The 19,998-nt window shown below is 45.4% G+C and overlaps 1 protein-coding gene across 1 annotated transcript in view; it reads left to right on the top strand.

Annotated features, from left to right (window-relative positions):
• The first annotated feature begins 12,886 nt into the window (after positions 1-12,886).
• Positions 12,887-19,998, top strand: part of KIAA1324L (KIAA1324 like) — an 80,056-nt gene continuing 72,944 nt past the window's right edge. Inside the window, exon 1 of the mRNA XM_030216604.1 lies at positions 12,887-13,000. Within this exon, the coding sequence (XP_030072464.1) occupies positions 12,920-13,000 (81 nt within the window). The 5' untranslated portion in view covers positions 12,887-12,919. The remainder of the gene's footprint in view (positions 13,001-19,998) is intronic.

Here is a 19,998-nt window from a genome sequence, read left to right as displayed (position 1 = left end):
CCCTCCTATTATCGAAATGCTGTAAGAGTAACAAGTTCTTCACTGGCTGTTCAAGGTTCAAGTTAAGGAGCAAATATTTACTAAACTCATGAAATGTTGACACTCCCTAAGAAATGGGTGACTTGCTATGGCTGAGTCAGAGCTGTGGCTGACAGAGGTTCATTACGGGTGTTAAAAACTTTGGACTACACTGACCGCCACCTGCTTGTTGCTTGAGGAAAGGATGTTCGGTGGCTCACAGAATGCTTCCTGGGGGACTCGCTCTGTTCTGTTCACATTTTCAAGCGCCGTTGTTAAATCTCAAGACGATTGTGAAAAATTGCAAGAGGACCTTATGAGATTGGGCATCCCAATGGCATATGATGTTTAATGTGGGCAAGTGCAAAGTGATGCTTGTGGGGAAGAGGAACCCAAACTATAGTTATGTGTTGCAAGGAGTCACCATCCAGGAAAAGTATCTAGGTGTCATTGTTGATGATATGTTGAAACCCTCTGCTCAATGTGCAGCGGTGGCTAAGAAAGCAAATAGAATGTTAGGTATTATCAGGAAAGGAATAGAAAACAAAAATAAGGATGTTATAATGCCTTTGTATTGCTCCATGGTGCAATCACGCCTCGAATACTGTGTGCGATTCTGGTCGCTGCATCTGAAAAAAGATATAGTGGCATTAGAAAAGGTTCAGAGAAGGTCGACGAAACTGATAAAGGGGATGGGACGACTTTCCTATGAGGAAAGGCTAAAGCGGCTAGGGCTCTTCAGCTTGGAGAAAAGACGGCTGAGGGGAGATATAATAGAGGTCTATAAAATAATGAGTGGAGTGGAACAGGTGGATGTGAAGCGTCTGTTCACGCTTTCCAAAAATACTAGGATTAGGGGGCATGCAATGAAGCTACAATGTAGTAAATTTAAACGAATCAGAGAAAATATTTCTTCACTCAACAAGTAATTAAACTCTGAAATTCGTTGCCAGAGAATATGATAAAAGCAATTAGCTTAGCAGAGTTTTAAAAAAGTTATTCTAGGATAAGCAACATAAAATCTGTTTTACTGTTTTGGGATCTTACCAGGTACTTGTGACCTGGATTGGCCACTGTTGGAAACAGGATACTGGACTTGATGGACCTTCGGTCCATTACCACAGTCAACAATTTTTTTTATCCCAATCAGAATTTCAGGTCTCCAGATGCTCTTTTTGCATTCCCAAGCCTTACATGTTTGCTTTTCCCTAATACAAACCCAACTATGCCCACAATTGAAACAGAAACCTTCACAATGCCTGGATTAAGACACCTAAGTTAGATTTCCATTGCTGAAAATCATAAGAACAAAGATTATGTTTCCACCTCCCCAGTCCGAAAAGAGTTTCTCAGCCAATTTGCCGGTCCATGAGTATGAGAAGGTTGGGAAGCCCTGGTCTAGGGTAGGGCAGGCAGCAGCAATCTCCTCTCGCCGCTGCCTATGCCAGCTCTGGATTCAAAATGGCAGCCATGACCTCTAGCAATCATCTCCTACTGTCTGCCTTACCCTAGGCCACTGGTCTGTGAGTGCAAAAAGGTTGTGAAATGCTGTCCTAGAGGGTACACCCAAAAAAATATTTCCTTTTCCTTGGTCCTCTCTGCACAGTATGCACTGTCTTCTCCATACTCACACAGTCCTCTGTGGGGGGTTCCAACTTTGTCTTTACTCCCAAATTGTGCAAAACAGAGGTAGAGAAGTTTCTTAGCTGTACAGAATCAGTTCAACACTCTTTCTTCCTAATAATCAAACAAACTTCTGCGTCTCTGATCCCTTCATGTACACAGTTCCTTCAAATGCCAGAGTTTCTCAGTTCCTGGATAAATCTACTCATTAGACAAGGACTTATAATTTTACTGTCATAGGAGCTCCCCTGCTCCCTCCCACTGGTATCCTCTTGAGACCACATACTTCCACTGGGTCCAGTCAGATTTTTCCACACACTATTGCTCTCAATACTGGGCTCTGGACGGTGGACAGTATTTCTCTCTGCCTGCTCATACAGAAAATCAGAATCTTCAATTCAAACTCCTCACTTGAAAAAAAAGAGAGATGGGGGGGGGGAAGAAAAAATCCTCTGCCTCCAGGTATACACTTTGAAAAGGACAAACATTAAGATTCTTTGCAAGACTGAAAAAAGGACTCTACACAGAAGACAACTTATGAGCACAAGAGCACAACTAACACCCACCTTAACTCAGGTGGGGGGGGGGAGGGGAGAATACTGTTGCGGCTTATAAAGATTTAGGCAGAATTATTGAGGCAAACCTAGCAGGGCATGTTGTAGCAAAGGGAATTGCACCTCCTCTGTACTCTATGGTCCTGCTGCCAGGAGCATATTGGCATAGTGACAGTCCTAAAGGTTCCTTTACACATTCATAAATCCACAATACACAATACACACATACACAAATTATGTGAATTCAAACCTCTGTAAAGTACTGCCTTCCAGCCCTTGCACTGGTGGGTCATTTCAAGCCTTGACCTCTTCCTCTATGAGACTTTCAAGGCCAATCCAAAATCCAACAGCCAGGTCTCCCAATGTCTTCAAGAAAACATCCACCGAGCCCCGTGCTCTGGTATTTGAAGGAAATCAAGGGCTATGATAAATGTTATGCTATGATAAATTGGACAGTCAGTCAATGTAGCCTTCAAAGGAATGTGGGAGAGGGTAGTAGCAAGTATTAAATTAAATAAAGAAAAAAACGCAGTGCCTGGTTCTCTCTTCCCAATACTCCCCTTATCTCCCGACTACTCTCAACACCCCTGATGTCAAACTCCCCATATCTGGCAACTTAAAGATACTGGGAGTAATGCTAGACAGCCATTTATCTTTTGATAACCACGCTAAGCTCACCACGAAGAAAATGTTTAATATGATGTGGATATTGAAACGAGTGAAGCCTTATCTCCCACTCAACACTTTCCGGAACCTGATACAGTCTACTGTTATTACCCACGCCGACTACTGCAACAGTGTCTTTTTAGGATGGAAAACCCAAATACTGAAGAGACTCCAAACTGCCCAAAACACGGCTACCAGACTTATTTTTGGCAAATCAAAATTCGAACGTGCATCACCTCGTTGAGCAAAGCTTCACTGGCTCCCCATCAAAGAAAGAATAAATTTCAAGATCAACACAATGACCCACAAGATCATCCACGGCGAATCCCCTGGCTACATGAATGAATTGATCGACCTCCCTGCTAGAATCAGATCTAATTCTTCACGAACTTATCTTAACCTACACCTTCCTAATTGTAGAGGAAATAAGTACAAGACCTACTACGCATCCAGTTTCTCCTTTTTGGGCAGCCAGCTTTGGAACGCTAAACCCAGACCAATCCGATTAATAAATGACTTCTTGCCCTTTAGAAAAATGCTGAAAGCTCATCTCTTTAAGCAAGCCTACCCAAGTGCCCCAACCTAATCTCGCCAACTTCCACCCCCAATTCTGTTCTGACTTAAATACCAACCTCCCATCCTTCTCTTACCATCTCTCCTTAATTTTATCCCTCCTTACCCTTTCTCCCAAATTACACTATCCTATCCTGTCTACCCTCTTTTATCCTAGTCATATATTATCTAGCTCAACTTATCATACACTACTAAGCCCAACTTTACATTGTTTTACTACTGTTTTATTAAAATTCTATTAACTTTGTATTTCAAATTACTATGTAAGCCGCATTGAGCCTGCATTATGTGGGAAAGCACGGGGTACAAATGTAATAATAATAATAATAATAATAATATTCAGTGATTCGCACTGAAGGCAATTGCAGGCAATACAGAAGAGGGGTTTGCACAGAAACAAAATTAGATTGTCACGTAGAAGTTATTTAAATAACAAGGATATGTCTTATGTAAAATACCTGGCACACAGTATAGCCCTATCATTCAGGTACAAACTAGTTTTGGACAGAATTTGTTTTCCTCAAAAGTGCGTGAAGATGTGAGGATATTGATCACAAATCGGAGAAAATTTTTCTTCACTCAATGTGTAATTAAACTCTGGAATTTGTTGCCAGAGAATGTGGAAAAGGCTGTTAGCGGAGTTTAAAAAAAGGTTTGACGGCTTTCTAAAGGAAAAGTCCATAGACCATTATTAAAATTACTTGGGGAAAATCCATTGCTTATTTCTAGGATAAACAGCATAAAATGTTTTGTAATTTTTGGGGATCTTGCCAGGTATTTGTGACCTGGATTGTCCACTGTTGGAAACAGGATGCTGGGCTTGATGGATTTTTGGTCTGTCCCAGTGTGGCAATACTGTACTTATTGTACTGTACTAGGCTGCGCATTTGGTTTGCTATTCTCTAAACACCTTACAAAATATTATAGAAAAAATTGTGCAGGAATCAGAGAATTAAAAGTCTTTATTACTCACCCACCAGTACAGCATCAGACATCAGTTTCAAGTTATAACAAACTTACAAACTGTAACATCAGTACCTCTGGTAATTATAAGTAATTAGACTAATTATATAAAGAAGAGAAAAAGAAGGAAAGAAAGTTTGTTCCTCATATAAAGGTCACAGAACATAGAGAAAGCAGAGAAAGAAAGAATAAATTAAAAAAGATTCATAGCTATAGAGAGTTAGTTCCTACGAAGGGAGGAGAGCAAACCCCTTTGGGAAAAACAGGCCATTTGGATGGATCTGAAACTCTCTTTCCAAGAATGCCTATTTTTTTCAGAGTTTCTTTGTCTGCAGCGTGGTTTTATGGGCTGTGGTGAGCATCCACCTCTCCTCTACCCTGGACCAATCATAGGTGCTGCATATGTGCTGGAGACTTGCAATCGGTGTCCTTGCCATACCTCTTCTCAGTAAATTACTTTTGTAACAGGATATACCAGGTAGCTGAGTTGCCTTAGCAATGGTGACCAGCCAGAAATTCCTGCATGTGGCTGATAGGAAAAGAGAGATGGGGGATGGCAAATAGTATAGCATACCTGAAGTAGAACTTTATAGCTTATAGCTAAAGATGATAGACAGGTATTGTTCTCCTCAAGCTACCCCTTGACCAACTTTTGCAAACTATGCAAGTCTAGCTTGTGTCATTTTATGCACCTTCTGCCAAAATAGGTAGAGATAGAGAGCATCACTCATTAGTGAGAGGCAACAAGATTAGGTGTTATGTTACTAATCAGCAGTGCCGTAGCAAGGGCGGGGCGGTGGGGGCGGTCTGCCCCGGGTGCACGCTGCTGGAGGGTGCAGAGAGCAGCCATGCACCTGTTGGCTCCACTGGTTCCCTGCTCCCTCTGCCTCGGAACAGGTTACTTCCTGTTCCGGGGCAGAGAGAGCAGGGAGCCAGTGGAGCCGACAAGCGCGCGGCTGCTCTCTGCACCCTCCAGCAGCCAAGAATGCACCCGGGAGGGGGGCCTTGATGTGCTGGAGAGGGGGGTGTCATGCTGCACCCTGGGGGGACAGATGCAGCTGCACCCGGGAGGGAGGGGTGCGCAGCGGCAATCCGCCCTGGGTGGCAGCCGACCTAGGATCGCCACTGCTAATCAGTATTACGCGTATGCACTAACAAGCCATGTATATATTATCCTGGCTTGTACTTATGGAAATCACAGTATTGTAACACTATATAAGGGAGATCATAAAGTTTGTAGTTCAGACAATCCGATTGCGGAATCTCTGCCTCTCAGCGCTGATACAATAAACACTTTCTTAAAAGAACTGGTCATTTAGGGGGTCTTTTTCTAAAGCTTAGCTAGAGTTATCTGCAGCAGGACCCATGGGAATAAAACGGGCCCTGCTGCAGATAACTTGAGATAATCTTTAGTAAAAGACCCCCTTAATTCTTTACCACTGTTGGTGGATGGGAGATGCCAGTTACCATTTGTTCTTACTGTATGCGGTGCTGTGTGTGGCTGGGTTTTCTCTCTGCTTCTTGATCTCTCGGTTTTCTTTTTTCCTGCTAGTACAAAGCCAATATAGCATTATAGAAACCTTGAAGGTGGTTTATTTAACCGATTAATTTGGCCAAATATTTCTGCTTGTGCTTTTGTTTCTTCCATCTCACAGCTGGGAATTTATTTCCTGGCTGAGGAATCTTCGACCCCCCTTGGGTGATGCTCCTCTTTCCAGGTCGAGGGGTTCCCGGGTCTGTCCCATCATACTCTGCTGTTTCTAGGGCAAAGATTTTCCTGCCGATTCACCTCTGTAAAATTACCCCGACCTTGTGTTTGTTTAGACTCTGTCCTTTCCCCTAGCTCTACATTCACTTCTTATCCAGGTTCCTTAGTCTATTGTAACTGCACCTGCTCTCCTTAAGGCTCCCAGGAGTTGCTTCCTTATAAACACTCTGGAGGTTTCACTCCCTGCAGCTCATCTCACTGTTTTAATTCAAAGACACACATTTTGCCTGTGTTCTTATCTGTCTGTCTTTATTAGACTGTATGTTTTAAGTGTCAGGAGATGTGTATTATTTGCATCTGTAAAATGCAAAACAAATAAAAATAATAGTTACCGGTCCAGAGGGCGGCTACGAAATTAGTAAGCGGTCTTGAATGCAAAAATTACAGGGACAGGCTTATGCACCTCAACATGTATACGCTGGAAGAGAGGAGGGAGAGAGGAAACATTATAGAAACGTTTAAATATCTCAAGGGCATTTATGTACAGGAAGAGAGCCTTTTCCAAATGAAGGAGGGCTCTGGAATGAGGAGGCATATGACAAAGTTTAGAGGGAATAAGCTTAGGAGTAACCTAAGGAAGTATTATTTCATAGAAAGGGTGGTGGAGGCATGGAATGGCCTCCCGGTGGAGGTGGTGGAGTCGAGGACTGTTCCAGAATTTAAAAAGGCATGGGATAAGCATGTGGGATCGCTTAGGAACAGGAAGAATTAGGGGTTACAGAGGATGGGCAGACTGGATGGGTCATATGGCCTTTATCTGCCGTCATGTTTCTATGTTTCTATTCCACCAATGCCTAAGAGCTACCTCATCAGTGATGTCACAATGGCTCAATTGTCCTATTCTTGGCTTACTTTCCCCCCTTAGTGTGTTTCAGTCTCTGGTAACCAGAGCTGATATTGTGATGTCATAATGCCTCATTCCACCAATGCCCAAAAGCCAACCTCATCAGTGATGTCACAATGGCTCAATTGTCCTATTCTTGGCTTACTTTCCCCACTTAAAGAGTTTCAGTCTCTGGTAACCAGAGCTCATATTGTGATGTCATAATGGGAATAGGCTTAGGAGTAATCTAAGGAAGTATTATTTTACAGAAAGGGTGGTGGAGGTGTGGAAGGGCCTCCCGGTGGAGGTGGTGGAGTCGAGGACTGTTCCAGAATTTAAAAAGATTGGTCATCCCTTTCCTTATGCACCCAAGCATCTTCCTTGACTTTGACTGTCACCTTTTCTACCTGTTTGACCACCTTAAGGTCATCAGACACTATCACCCCCAAGTCCCGCTCTTCTTTTGTACACAGAAGCACGTCACCCCCAATATGGTACCGTACCCTTGGATTCTTATAACCCAGGTGCATGACCTTGCATTTCTAAGCATTACATTTTAGTGGCCAATTGTCGAACCATTCTTCAAGTTTTGCCAGATCTTTCCTCATGTCATCCACACACCCTCTGGGGTGTCAACCCTATTACAGAGTTTGGTATCATCTGCAAAAAGACAAACCTTACCAGACAGCCTTTCCACAGTATCACTCACAAAGATGTTAAAAAGAGCCGGCCCAAGGATCAATGCCTGCGTCACACCACTGATAACATCCCTATCCTCAGAGCAATCTCCATTGACCACTACCCTCTGTTTCCTCCCATTTAACCAGTCTAACCCAGTCAGTCACTTTAGGTCCCATATCAAAGCCACTCAGTTTATTAATCAGTCGCCTGTGCGGAACCGTGTCAAAGGCTTTGCTAAAATCCAAGTACACTACATCTAGCGCCCCTCCCAAATCTAACTGTTTGGTCACCCAGTCAAAGAAATCTATCAGATTCGTCTGACATAACCTCTCCTCAAGTCACGTCACTGGCTTCCTATCCATTTCCACATACAGTTCAAACTCCTCTTATTGACCTATAAGTGCATTCACTCTGCAGCTCCTCAGTACCTCTCCACTCTCATCTCTCCCTACATTCCTCCCCGGGAACTCCGTTCACTGGGTAAATCTCTCTTATCTGCACCCTTCTCCTCCACTGCTAACTCCAGACTCCGTTCATTTTATCTTGCTGCACCATATGCCTGGAATAGACTTCCTGAGCCGGTACGTCAAGCTCCATCTCTGGCCGTCTTCAAATCTAAGCTAAAAGCCCACCTTTTTGATGCTGCTTTTAACTCCTAACCCTTATCCACTTGTTCAGAACCTTTATTTTATCATCCTCACTTTAATATTCCCTTATCTCTTGTTTGTCCTGTTTGTCTGTCCTAGCTAGATTGTAAGCTCTGTCGAGCAGGGACTGCCTTTTCATGTTCAAGTGTACAACGCTGCGTACGTCTAGTAGTGCTATAGAAATGATAAGTAGTAGTAGTAGTAGTGTTTGGGATTCCAGAATCTTCCTACTGTTGGGAATGTGCACAGAATCTTGCTACTCTTTGGGATTCCAGAATTTTGCTGCTGTTTGTCCTTATGCCTTATTTGTCCTGTTGGTCCTGATTAGATTGTAAGCTCTGTCGAGCAGGGACTGTCTCTTCATGTTCAGAAGTACAGCGCTGCATACATCTAGTAGCGCTATAGAAATCATGATTATTATTAGTAGTAGTATAGAAGTCATGCTGCCTCGGGTCCTATAGGCCATTTGATTTGAGAAACCTCCCAATCCTTCGCTTTAGAAGTGTTTCCATTAATTTACTCACTACTGAGGTCAGACTGGCAGGTCTGTAATTCCCAACATCCTCCTTACTTCCACTTTTGTGCAGAGGGACATCCGCCTTTCTCCAGTCTTCCAGGACCACACCAGACTCTAGGGAAGCATTGCAGGCACCCTCACCCAGCCACTGTCTTGCAATTTCAGAACTGGATTGAGGACGTACTGCATAGGGACAACGTCCCTAAGAGATTTAAACATAATCCTGTAAGGAACTAGTAACCAGCAAAGGTGTGAAGAGGTGGCTCTCCCATGTGTTACTGCCAGTGATGATCTTCTGGCAGTATTTTGAAATTTTTTTTTGTTACATTTGTACCCCGCGCTTTCCCACTCTTGGCAGGCTCAATGCGGCTTACATGGGGCAATGGAGGGTTAAGTGACTTGCCCAGAGTCACAAGGAGCTGCCTGTGCCTGAAGTGGGAATCAAACTCAGTTCCTCAGTTCCCCAGGACCAAAGTCCACCACCCTAACCACTAGGCCACTCCTCCACTGTTGCTACTATTTGAGATTCTACATGGAATGTTGCTATTCCACTAGCAACATTCCATGTAGAAGTCAGCCCTTGCAGATCACCAATGTGGCCGCGCAGGCTTCTGCTTCTGTGAGTCTGATGTCAGACTCACAGAAACAGAAGCCTGCGCAGCCTTCTACATGGAGTGTTGCTAGTGGAATAGCAACATTCCATGTAGAATCTCCAATTGTAGCAACATTCCACGTAGAATCTCCAATAGTATCTATTTTATTTTTGTTTCATTTGTACCCTGCGCTTTCCCACTCATGGCAGGCTCAATGCGGCTACATGGAGCAATGGAGGGTTAAGTGACTTGCCCAGAGTCACAAGGAGCTGCCTGTGCCTGAAGTGGGAATCGAACTCAGTTCCTCAGGACCAAAGTCCACCACTCTAACCACTAGGCCACTCAATGTGGCCGCGCAGGCTTCTGTTTCTGTGAGTCTGACGTCAGACTCACAGAAACAGAAGCCTGTGCGGCCATGTTGGTGATCTGCAAGGGCAGGCTTCTACATGGAATGTTGCTAGTGGAATAGCAACATTAACATTCCATGTAGATTCTCAAATAGTAGCAACAGAATCTCAATAGTAGCAACATTCCATCTAGAATCTCCAATAGTAGCAACATTCCATGTTGTTGTTACATTTGTACCCTTTCCCACTCATAGCAGGCTCAATGCGGCTTACATATTATATACAGGTACTTATTTGTACCTGGGGCAATGGAGGGTTAAGTGACTTGCCCAGAGTCACAAGGAGCTGCCTGTGCCTGAAGTGGGAATCGAACTCAGTTCCCAAGGACCAAAGTCCACCACCCTAACCACTAGGCCACTCCTCCAAGCTGAAGGTGGTTTATTATTATCTTTTCCTTTCTAGTCTTATGGCCTTATTTTTTGTGTTTAAAGTTTTGTGTAGAGTAGTAAGATTATTTACAAATAATTAGTTTTGAAGAAAATTGATTTGACTTTATTAGTTGTAGTTGTTTTTTTAAATTACTATTTGTATTGCTTTTCTTGTTTTTTTTTCTTTTGTTATGTTAATGACTTAGGGGGTCTTTTACTAAAAATTAGCACATTATCTGCTTTAGGACCCATACGAATAACATGGATTCTGTGGCAGATAAATGCGCTAATCTTTAGTAAAAGATCCACAGTTCTTTTGCGTTGTTTGTTCTGTATATATCTTATTCTATATTGTATCTTTTTTGTTTGCTCTGTAAACTGCTTTAATACTTGTTGTGATAAACAGTATATGAAGTATTAAAATCAAATCAATCTAACACATTTGATTGATTTGATTTTAATACTTTATATAGGGCCTCTTTTACTAAACTGTGCTAGTGATTCTAGGTGCGGCAAATGAGAGGAAGTCCATTCAAGGATCCTTTTACCAAACTGTTTAGTCTTTATTGGGAAACCTGGAAATATAATATTGCCATAGACAAGGTATGACAATACCTGCCTTAAATCTGAGCAGCGTATGGAAAGCTTGATTTTGATCTCTCTAACAAGCAGGGTTTTTTTTAAGGGGGTACTTGGGGGTACTGAGTACCGGCACCTTTTCCATTGTCTGCTAAAATTGATCCATTGACCCCAAGTTTTAATGAAAGAGCTCAGGCTCTACACACCAATTCTGCCTTGTCATAGATTCTGTGACTGGTTGCAGGGGGGCCTGGCTATTGTGGGGTGGGTCCCTCCGTGATCACCCCACTCCTGAAGGGTGGCCTAGCATTTGAGTACCACACCTTTTTCGCTGGAAAAAAAACGCACTGCTAACAAGTGTAAAGTATGAAATGCTTTCCTCCTGATAGAATTGATGTAACATACATACATAGTAGATGACGGCAGAAAAAGACCTACATGGTCCATCCAGTCTGCCCAACAAGACAACTCATGTGTGCTACTTTTGTGTATACCCTACTTTGATTTGTACCTGTGTTCTTCAGGGCACAGACCATATAAGTCTGCCCAGCACTATCCCCGCCTCCCAACCACCAGCCCCACCTCCCACCACCGGCTCTGGCACAGACCGTATAAGTCTGCCCAGCACTATCCCTGCCTCCCACCACCGGCTCTGGCACAGACCGTATAAGTCTGCCCAGCACTATCCCTGTCTCCCACCACCGGCTCTGGCACAGATGTAATCTTCCATGGAGGCAGAATCTGTCCAGATCCCCTTAGTCTGGATGGTAAGAAGAAAAGTCCTTGATGGTAGACACATGGTATTATGGAAGATGCTTTCTATTTATTTTCTATAACATTCTGCTGTATTAGTAGAAATCTCTTTTGATATTGCTGTTCTGGTGTAATTTTTGTTTGTTATTGTTTACTTTGACATTGATATCTTGTAAGATGTAGAGGAAACCAGTGGTTAATAAGAGCTATTTTGATATTGAACACTTGAGGACTGTTTTTCCTTATTCCCCACCCATGAACTGAGTTCTTTTCTGGATTGCTTTTCAGATACAAAAGAAAAGAATGGATCACAGAAAATGAAGTAGAGCATTTTTTATTAAAAGCAGCTCAACGTAGCCACGTTTCGCCTATTGCAGGCTGCTTCAGGGGCAGCAACAAAAGGGGTCTCTGATAACCCACTTCCCCTTAGTAGAGGAGCCAACCATATGGGTATTAGTGAAGCTGCAAGATACAGACTGTGCCCTGTATCCCATACCTACTGTAACTGTGCTTGGCGTATATATTGCCTGGTGTCACTAATCCATGTTACCTGGACTGTCTGTAGCCATAGTTACACGTGACAGTACTACATTGTTACTGGTTTCCAGTACCCAGGACAGGGCCAGCTTACCGTTAGGTGGCTGCTTCTAAAGGGTGGCAAAGATTGTCTGTAGGGCACGCCAGGGTCACCCCTACCACTAGGTGAACCAGGCAGTGGTTTAGGGTTGATGAATTGGGGGGGGGGGGGGGGCATAGGAGCCAACTTTGTAAAATTATTGGAGGTGCTAAACCCAGTGGAAATGACCCCTCCCTGGACACATACATGGAATGTTCTCAACATTGGGGGGTGCTCTCCTATGGTGGGGGTAGGAGGGGGTGTCAAAACAGCAAGTGGAGCATTATGGATGGTGAGGATCCCTAGTCAGCCTGCCAGGACAGAGGGGTCCTGTGCTGTGTCCCCACTGGTCATGGGGTCAGCACTTCCTAATGCTGATGTGGTGCCAGCCTAAAGGAGGAGGAAGAGGGTGGGTGGCCTGCAGTGGGAGGTGGGGGGCTCAGGCTGATTTGCTTAGGGTGCCCTATGGCCTTGCACTAGCCCTGGTGCTTTTACTTGCGGGGGGGGGGGGCGGTTACACGGATTTTGGGAAGTGCTCTCTTCTTGGCTCCCTCTCTCTGCTCGATCTCGGGAACGGATGATGTTCGGTTCTGCCTTTTACAGGATCCTAAGTGGGGGGGGGAGAGATTCTTGTGCACAGCTAGTCCCGGTGTCTGTTTTTCGGTCCCACTGGGCGGTTCCCGGGGGCGCGCTAGCCCCGCCTCTCTGTCACTGACGTCACGAGCCGGCTGGGTCCGGCAGGTTCGGGAGCCGCTGGAGCCGCCGCCAGGATGAACCGGGAGCGCTGGCTTTTGCTGGGCTGCGCGTTCCTGATCACCGCCGGAGCGTCGGGGCTGCCGCTGTGCACCGAGGTGAGCGATGGGACCGGAGGAGCGATGGGGTGGGGGGGGGAGAGCCGATTTTGCTGAAATGCGCTTCGTCTGCTTCTGGAAATAGCGCGCACGCTAAAGGTTCCGATCTTTGCATTTTGCAGGGAACGAGGTGACGGTGCGCAGATCTAGAAAAGAATTGGGCTTTTCTGGCTTTTGGCAGGGGGAACTCCTAGGACCCCCCCCCCCCCCGGTGCATATGACAGCAGGTGACACCCGCCACCCCTTCCAGGGACCCCCACCTGCTCTCAGCTTTTGCCTTCCCTTCCCCTCGTTTGAGCACTTTTTTTTTTATGAGCTCTGTTATAGGACTGAAGGTTTACTGCTTTCGTGACCAGATCTTCTCAGGCCTGATGCACTGCACAGCAGGTGGGCTATTAATATAATGTGAGCCTGGCCTTTTAATAACCCCTTGATGCAGACTCCAGTCCACCCAGGGGCCGACTGACCATTGGAACAATAGGGCACTTTCCCCTAGCTTCCATCCAAATTAATCACTTTTTGGTAGGTGGTTAGGGGCCCATGATGACCCTTATTGCCTGAGGGCCCAGATCACTGTCAGTTCACCCCAAAACCCAACGCAGAGGCCCCTGAGGATTCGCCTCAAGATCTTTATAGAGTCACCTGAATGCACTATGGCCCGCCAGCAACGTGGTTATTACACTGGTCCTAGCTGGTTTAGCAAGCGCAGAGTTTAGCGAGACATGCACTAAAGGGTTCTCCGAGATCTTTTCCCGTCACAGTAGCAGCTAATGAAAATTGTTTGCAAAGTTATTATAATGAGCTAATTACTATACAAATGTGCATGCAAAGCGATGCACAGAAGCAGCCCCCACCTACTTTAACGGGAGGTCTGACAAGTACTCCACAGCCGCTCCAGAGTCCTCTGCCACTCCTGCAAGAGGAGAAGGACCCCGCGGGGAGAAACAGGATGCGCCGGAGCAGCCCTGCTGGCACCCACCCTTGATCTCACCACCCTCCCAAGAACAAAAGCCTATCAGATAACTTTGTTTAAGATTGCTGACCGCAGCAGTGAAGCAGGATTGGAGGCCCACAGCAATTTTGAGAGAGAAAAAAAAGCTACACCGGCTTTCATACATGGAGCTTCCATGCATGTATGAAAGCCGTATACAAGCGCCACTCTGAGCATGCGCAGAGCAGCCACGCTTAGCGATTGGCTATTCTGCACATCCTCAGCTGACCGACTGGCTTCCCCCCTCCCCCCCATCGAGCTGCTCACTGCTTTTGCGAGTAGCTCATTTGCATGCGATTTGCTCTGGGAATCGCTCAGTATTTCCAAATTGGTAATCTTTTACCGAGGTGGAAATACTGGGCGGCTCTTTCCGGGGACCTTTGTGCATCTCGGTCTGTGTCGGCTAATCGGTGCTCTTGAAGAGCCAATTACCCAGTGAGGGAAGGGGCTGTTTTGCTCAGCTGTGAGATGGTGCTCCAGCAACATGGCACACAGTAGACCCTGTTAAAGGGACATGGTGAGACTGGGTGATGGGGCAGTGTGGGTGGGAGGCTCGTGTTTGCATTGCAGTGGTGGGTTCTGCCGGACCTCTTTGTGGATAAATCGAGGGTTTTGCTTTCTAGCTGTTCATCTGGCACTTAATTTTTGTAATGAATGTAATACTTATGCTAAAGTGCAGATATCAAACATATAAACGGCGAGTGACCGAACTCACTCGCAAACGCGCAGTAGAGACTTCCCTCTCTGTCCCGCCCCCGCGTCAATACGTGATGACGGGGGCGGGACAGAGAGGGAAACTGCGCTCCCCCCCCCCGAGGTCGCCGCCACCGTTAACCCCCCCCCCCCGAGTCGCCGCCGCCACCCCTCCACCCGGCCCGGGCCCTCTGATCACAATTAATTCAACTTACATCACCGCAGCCGGTCGGCCTTCCTTCCCTGCCTGTGTCCTGCCCTCGCCGACGGTACGTCACATGAGGGTGGGATACAGGCAGAGAAGGAAGGCCAGGCCGACGGGAGCTCAGCTGATCTGCGTGCTGCGGCGATGTAAGTTGAATTAATAGCGAACAGAGGGCCCGGGCCGGGTGGAGGGGTGGCGGCGACTCCGGGGGGGGGGGGGGTACCGGCGACCTCGGGGGGAGGGGGCAGCGGCGACCTCGGGGGGGGGGCCTTGGAAAACCCCCATTCCAATAGTAGCCCGTTTTAACGGGCTCAACGGCTAGTGTAAACTTGAGAGAGAACATGATAAAGACAACTAGATATTTTACCTCTAAATAAGGTACAAGATACAAACATTTGTCTTTCTTTGCTGTACACTTTGATTGAAATGTAAACGGTACAGAAGAGCTGTTGATGCCCGATTGTGACATGTGGATGCAAAGCATTGCTTTCAACGACTTAACATCAAATAAGATATGCTACATAGTAACGTGAGTAACTTAGTAGATGACGGCAGAAAAAGACCTGCACGGTCCATCCAGTCTGCCCAACAAGACAAACTCATATGTGCTACTTTTTGTGTATACCTTACCTTGATTTGTACCTATGCTCTTCAGGGCACAGACCGTATAAGTCTGCCCAGCACTATCCCCGCCTCCCAACCACTAGCTCCGCCTCCCATCGCCGGCTCTGCCACCCAATCTCTGCTAAGCTTCTGAGGATCCCTTCCTTCTCAACAGGATTCCTTTATGTTTATCCCACGCATGTTTGAATTCCGTTACGCACAAGCATACTGAATAATTAAGAATCCTCAGCTCACGGCACCTTTATTTTTGCATGCATAATAAAAGTCCTGCCCTTTGGCTGTGATAACACCTTTATTCATGATGTTCTGTCCTGAAAGTGCTCAGAAGTAGGTATGACAAAAGCCCTAGCGCAGTCTTCCTCTACCCTCTCCTGGGGAGGTTGGATTTTTAGGGTTACCACAGTGAATACGCATTGTATGCTTGGTCTCCGGTGGAGGACGTACAGGTTCTGCCTGTCGGAGACTTCTGGGCAGTGATCTCTGTTGCCTCCACCAGTGTCAGGGGTGTGGACTTTTGACTTGGAAAGCTTTTGCAGTTTTCAGAACCAGGACTGGTCCTTGTTGCTTGAGTGATTATAGGGGGAGGAGACACTTCTGTGGAGGGAAGCTGAAGATCTATAGATACCCAGCCTTCTTGTTGGCTTTTTGATCCTTTGGCCATTGCAACATAAAGCAAGAGGGAGGTTAATGGTGCAGCCAGTGCACAGGCGGAGAGGAGGGAGGAAACAGAACCTACCACTTCCTGCACCAATTCCAGGAGGACCTGGAACAGGGACTAGACCACCAAACCCGTAGAAACCATCCATCCAGAAGAAGCTTAAAACCCTGCAAGTGAATCCTGTTGGTGATGGGACCACCAAGCAGGACACCAAGCAGCCCAGCTCCATAGGAATCCACCTATTTAATTCAAGTCCTCTGTGGAAATGGGGTCCAACGTTCTACATAAGTACAAAAGTATTGCCATACTGGGACAGAACAAAGGTCCATCAAGCCCAGCATCCTGTTTCCAACAGTGGCCAATCCAGGTCACAAATACCTGGCAAGATCCCAAAAATGTACAAAACATTTTATACTGCTTATCCCAGAAATAGTGGATTTTCCCCAAGTCCACTTAATAATGGTCTATGGAATTTTCCTTTAGGAAGCCGTCCAAACTTTTTAAAAACTCCGCTAAGCTAACCGCCTTTACCACGTTCTCTGGCAACAAATTCCAGAGTTTAATTACACGTTGAGTGAAGAAACATCTCCAATTCGTTTAAGTTTACTACATTGTAGCTTCATCGCATGCCCCCCAGTCCTAGTATTTTTGGAAAGCGTAAACAGACGCTTCACATCTACCCGTTGAACTTCACTCATTATTTTATAGACCTCTACCATATCTCCCCTCAGCCGCCTTTTCTCCAGGCTGAAGAGCCCTAGACGGTTCAGCCTTTCCTCATAGGGAAGTCGTCCCATCCCCTTTATCATTTTAGTCACCCTTCTCTGCACTTTTTCTAATTCCACTATATATTTTTTTAGATGCGGTGACCAGAATTGAACACAATATTCGAGGTGTGGTCGTACCATGGACCAATACAAAGGCATTATAGCATTCTCATTTTTGTTTTCCATTTCTTTCCTAATAATACCTAACATTCTATTTGCTTTCTTAGCTTTTCTAAGGCAGAGGATTCACCAGAGCTTCTGCTTTTACTTTTAATTTGGGAGTTGTAACTCCCAAACTATGGAACAATGTGCCAATGTATATTTGCACCAAAATTTCACTCACAGCTTTTAAAAAAGCACTGAAAACTGTTATGTCTTGGCTGTATTTTCATATGACTTTATTGCTATTTTCATCACTGACCCAGTTGTATTTCTTTCCTCTGCCCTATTAACTGATAATATTACCTCCTTCCTCCCGAGCCCCAGAAGGCCCCTTTGGGCCTGATTACAGTCCCTGGTGGTCCAGTGGTCCTTGGGGCAGAGCAAAGCCCACTCACTCCAGCCCCCTTGGTTCCTCCATGAACATGGCTGCTGTAGTACTGTGAAATCACCATTAGAGGTCGCATGTTCAAGGAGGAACCAAGAGGGGCAGGAGTGAGTGGGGTTTGCTCTTACTCCGAGGACCACGAGACCACCAGGGATTGTAAGTAGGTCCAGGGGGGCTTTTTTGGGGGGTGTGTGGAAGGGGGTTAAGGGAGTTTGGAACCGCTTTGGGTAGCGGTAGGGGGAATTGGAAGTGCTCTGGGGAGGGGAGCGATGAGCTTCACCAGTGTCGGCTGATAGTCCGTTCTGGCACCCGCAGAGCTAAGCGACCAAAGATAGGACCTGCTTAAATCACTTTGAATATCGACCAGTAAATGAATAGTTACATGCAGATGGACGCTTGGAATGCCCTCCCGCGGGAGGTGGTGGAGATGAAAACGGTAACGGAGTTCAAACATGCGTGGGATATGCATAGAAGAATCCTGTGCAGAAGGAATGGATCCTCAGAAGCTTAGCTGAAATTGGGTGGCGGAGCAGTTGGGGGGAAGAGGGGGTGGTGGTTGGGAGGCGAGGCTAGGGGAGGGCAGACTTATACGGTCTGTACCAGAGCCGCTGATGGGAGGCGGGACTGGTGGTTGGGAGGCGGGAAATACTGCTGGGCAGACTTATATGGTCTGTGCCCTGAAAAGGACAGGTACAAATTCAAGGTAAGGTATACACATATGAGTTTGTCTTGGGCAGACTGGATGGACCATGCAGGTCTTTTTCTGCCGTCATCTACTATGTTACTATGTAATCATGATTTTGGTTTTACTGTGTATTTTTTATTATTATTATTTTCATATATTTAATTGGCTTAATTTACTGCCTTTTTGGTATGTATGTATGTTTTTCAGAAATAATGCTGCGTTGCTCATTCTCTGGCTGCAAACATGGCTCTGGGTCCTGTTCCATCTGCCCTTTAGTATGCCAGGGTGTGATGTGTGGTAGGGAGGGAAAGAGTTCGTCTACAGGCTTCTGGTTGTTTCTTGCGCCTAACAGAATTACCTTTTGTGTGTGTGTGTGTTCGTGGTGCATGGCTTCCCGTTCTCAGCGTCCAGCTCATACTGATTTTCCTCCAGTGATTAAAATTGGCATTAGCCCAGAGATTCACTAGATTAAAGATGACAACCTGTTTCATGTTACCTTGTTCTGTGCCAGCTTCCTTCCCTGTGAATGGGGGATGGACTGGAGGGGGAGGAATTTTGATCAGCTAAGCAAAGGACACATCTTTGCAGTGCTTAGGAAGGATAATTTTATAACAGGCAAGAAATATCCATATGTTGTTGTGTCTCTATTATTAGGATTATATATGCAGATATGTTTCTTTATACAATAGCCCGGCAGAAAGCTTCTGCATACGGTGATGCCTGCTTTGAGGAGAGAGTGACGTGGTGTACATAATGCCACGGACAATCGGAGCTTACGTCTGTATTTTAAACAAAATACCCCCGAATTCTGTAGAATTGGGAGCTGAAATTTACGCTTGGGGCTAGATTCTATATATGGCGCCTAAAAAAAAAATCAGTGCTGAAAAAAAGCGCTATTCTGTAATCCACGCTTAAAGTTAGGCGCGGTTTATAAGAACAGTGCTTACGTCTGGGAGTCACACCTAACTTTTATTTTATTTTGATGTATTTATTTATTAGGATTTATTTACCGCTTTTTCAGTGGAATTCACTCAAGGTGGTGTACGGTAAGAATAAATCAAACCTGAGCAATAGGCAATTATAGCAGTAAAAATATTAAAATAACAATACAAAGTTTATGGCATGGTAGACTACTTACAATGTCAACACAATATGCAATAGAACATTTTAATTGACATTGTAGGGTATAAGCAAAGATGGAACATGTAGGTAAGTAAGACAGTACGAGGTGTTAGAAAAGAAGGTGATTAATTTAAAGAAAGTTGCACACGAGGTCAGAGAGATGGTTAAATATTATCTAAGCTAGGGTGGGAGTGGATAAACATGTCCCGCTGCAGTAGGTGCAGCCCATGTCAATCCTTGTGTGTGTGAGACAGAGAATAAGAAGTTAGTTACTTCCTCTATTAGTGGCCTTGTATGAAGAGTCAAGTTTTCACCTGCTTCCTGAAGTAGAGATAGTCGTGTGTTAAGCGGAGGCTTTCAGGAATGCATTCCAGAGTGTGGGGGCTACTCCGGAGAAGGCTCGCTTGCGGGTATCACATCGTTTAATGTCTTTTGGAGAGGATGTGGTTAGTGATAGTCCTTGTGAGGACCTTAGTGTTCTTGGTGGTTTGTGGAGGATCATCCTATTCTTCAGGTACTCAGGGTAGGAGAAGCTGGATGAGTAAGTTGTTTTGTATTTAAGTCCTTTGCAATTTGGGTAATGCAAGTTTAGGTATGATCGTGATGATCCAATTCTGTTTCTGGTTGGTAGATCTGTGAGGTCTGTCATGTATCCTGGGACTATATAGAATCTAACCCTTGATGCTTAATTTGTAGTCCACAAAGA

The sequence above is a fragment of the Microcaecilia unicolor genome, chromosome 10, assembly GCF_901765095.1.
Source record: "Microcaecilia unicolor chromosome 10, aMicUni1.1, whole genome shotgun sequence".
Lineage (NCBI taxonomy): Eukaryota > Metazoa > Chordata > Amphibia > Gymnophiona > Siphonopidae > Microcaecilia > Microcaecilia unicolor.
This window is presented reverse-complemented; position numbering and strand designations above follow the sequence as displayed.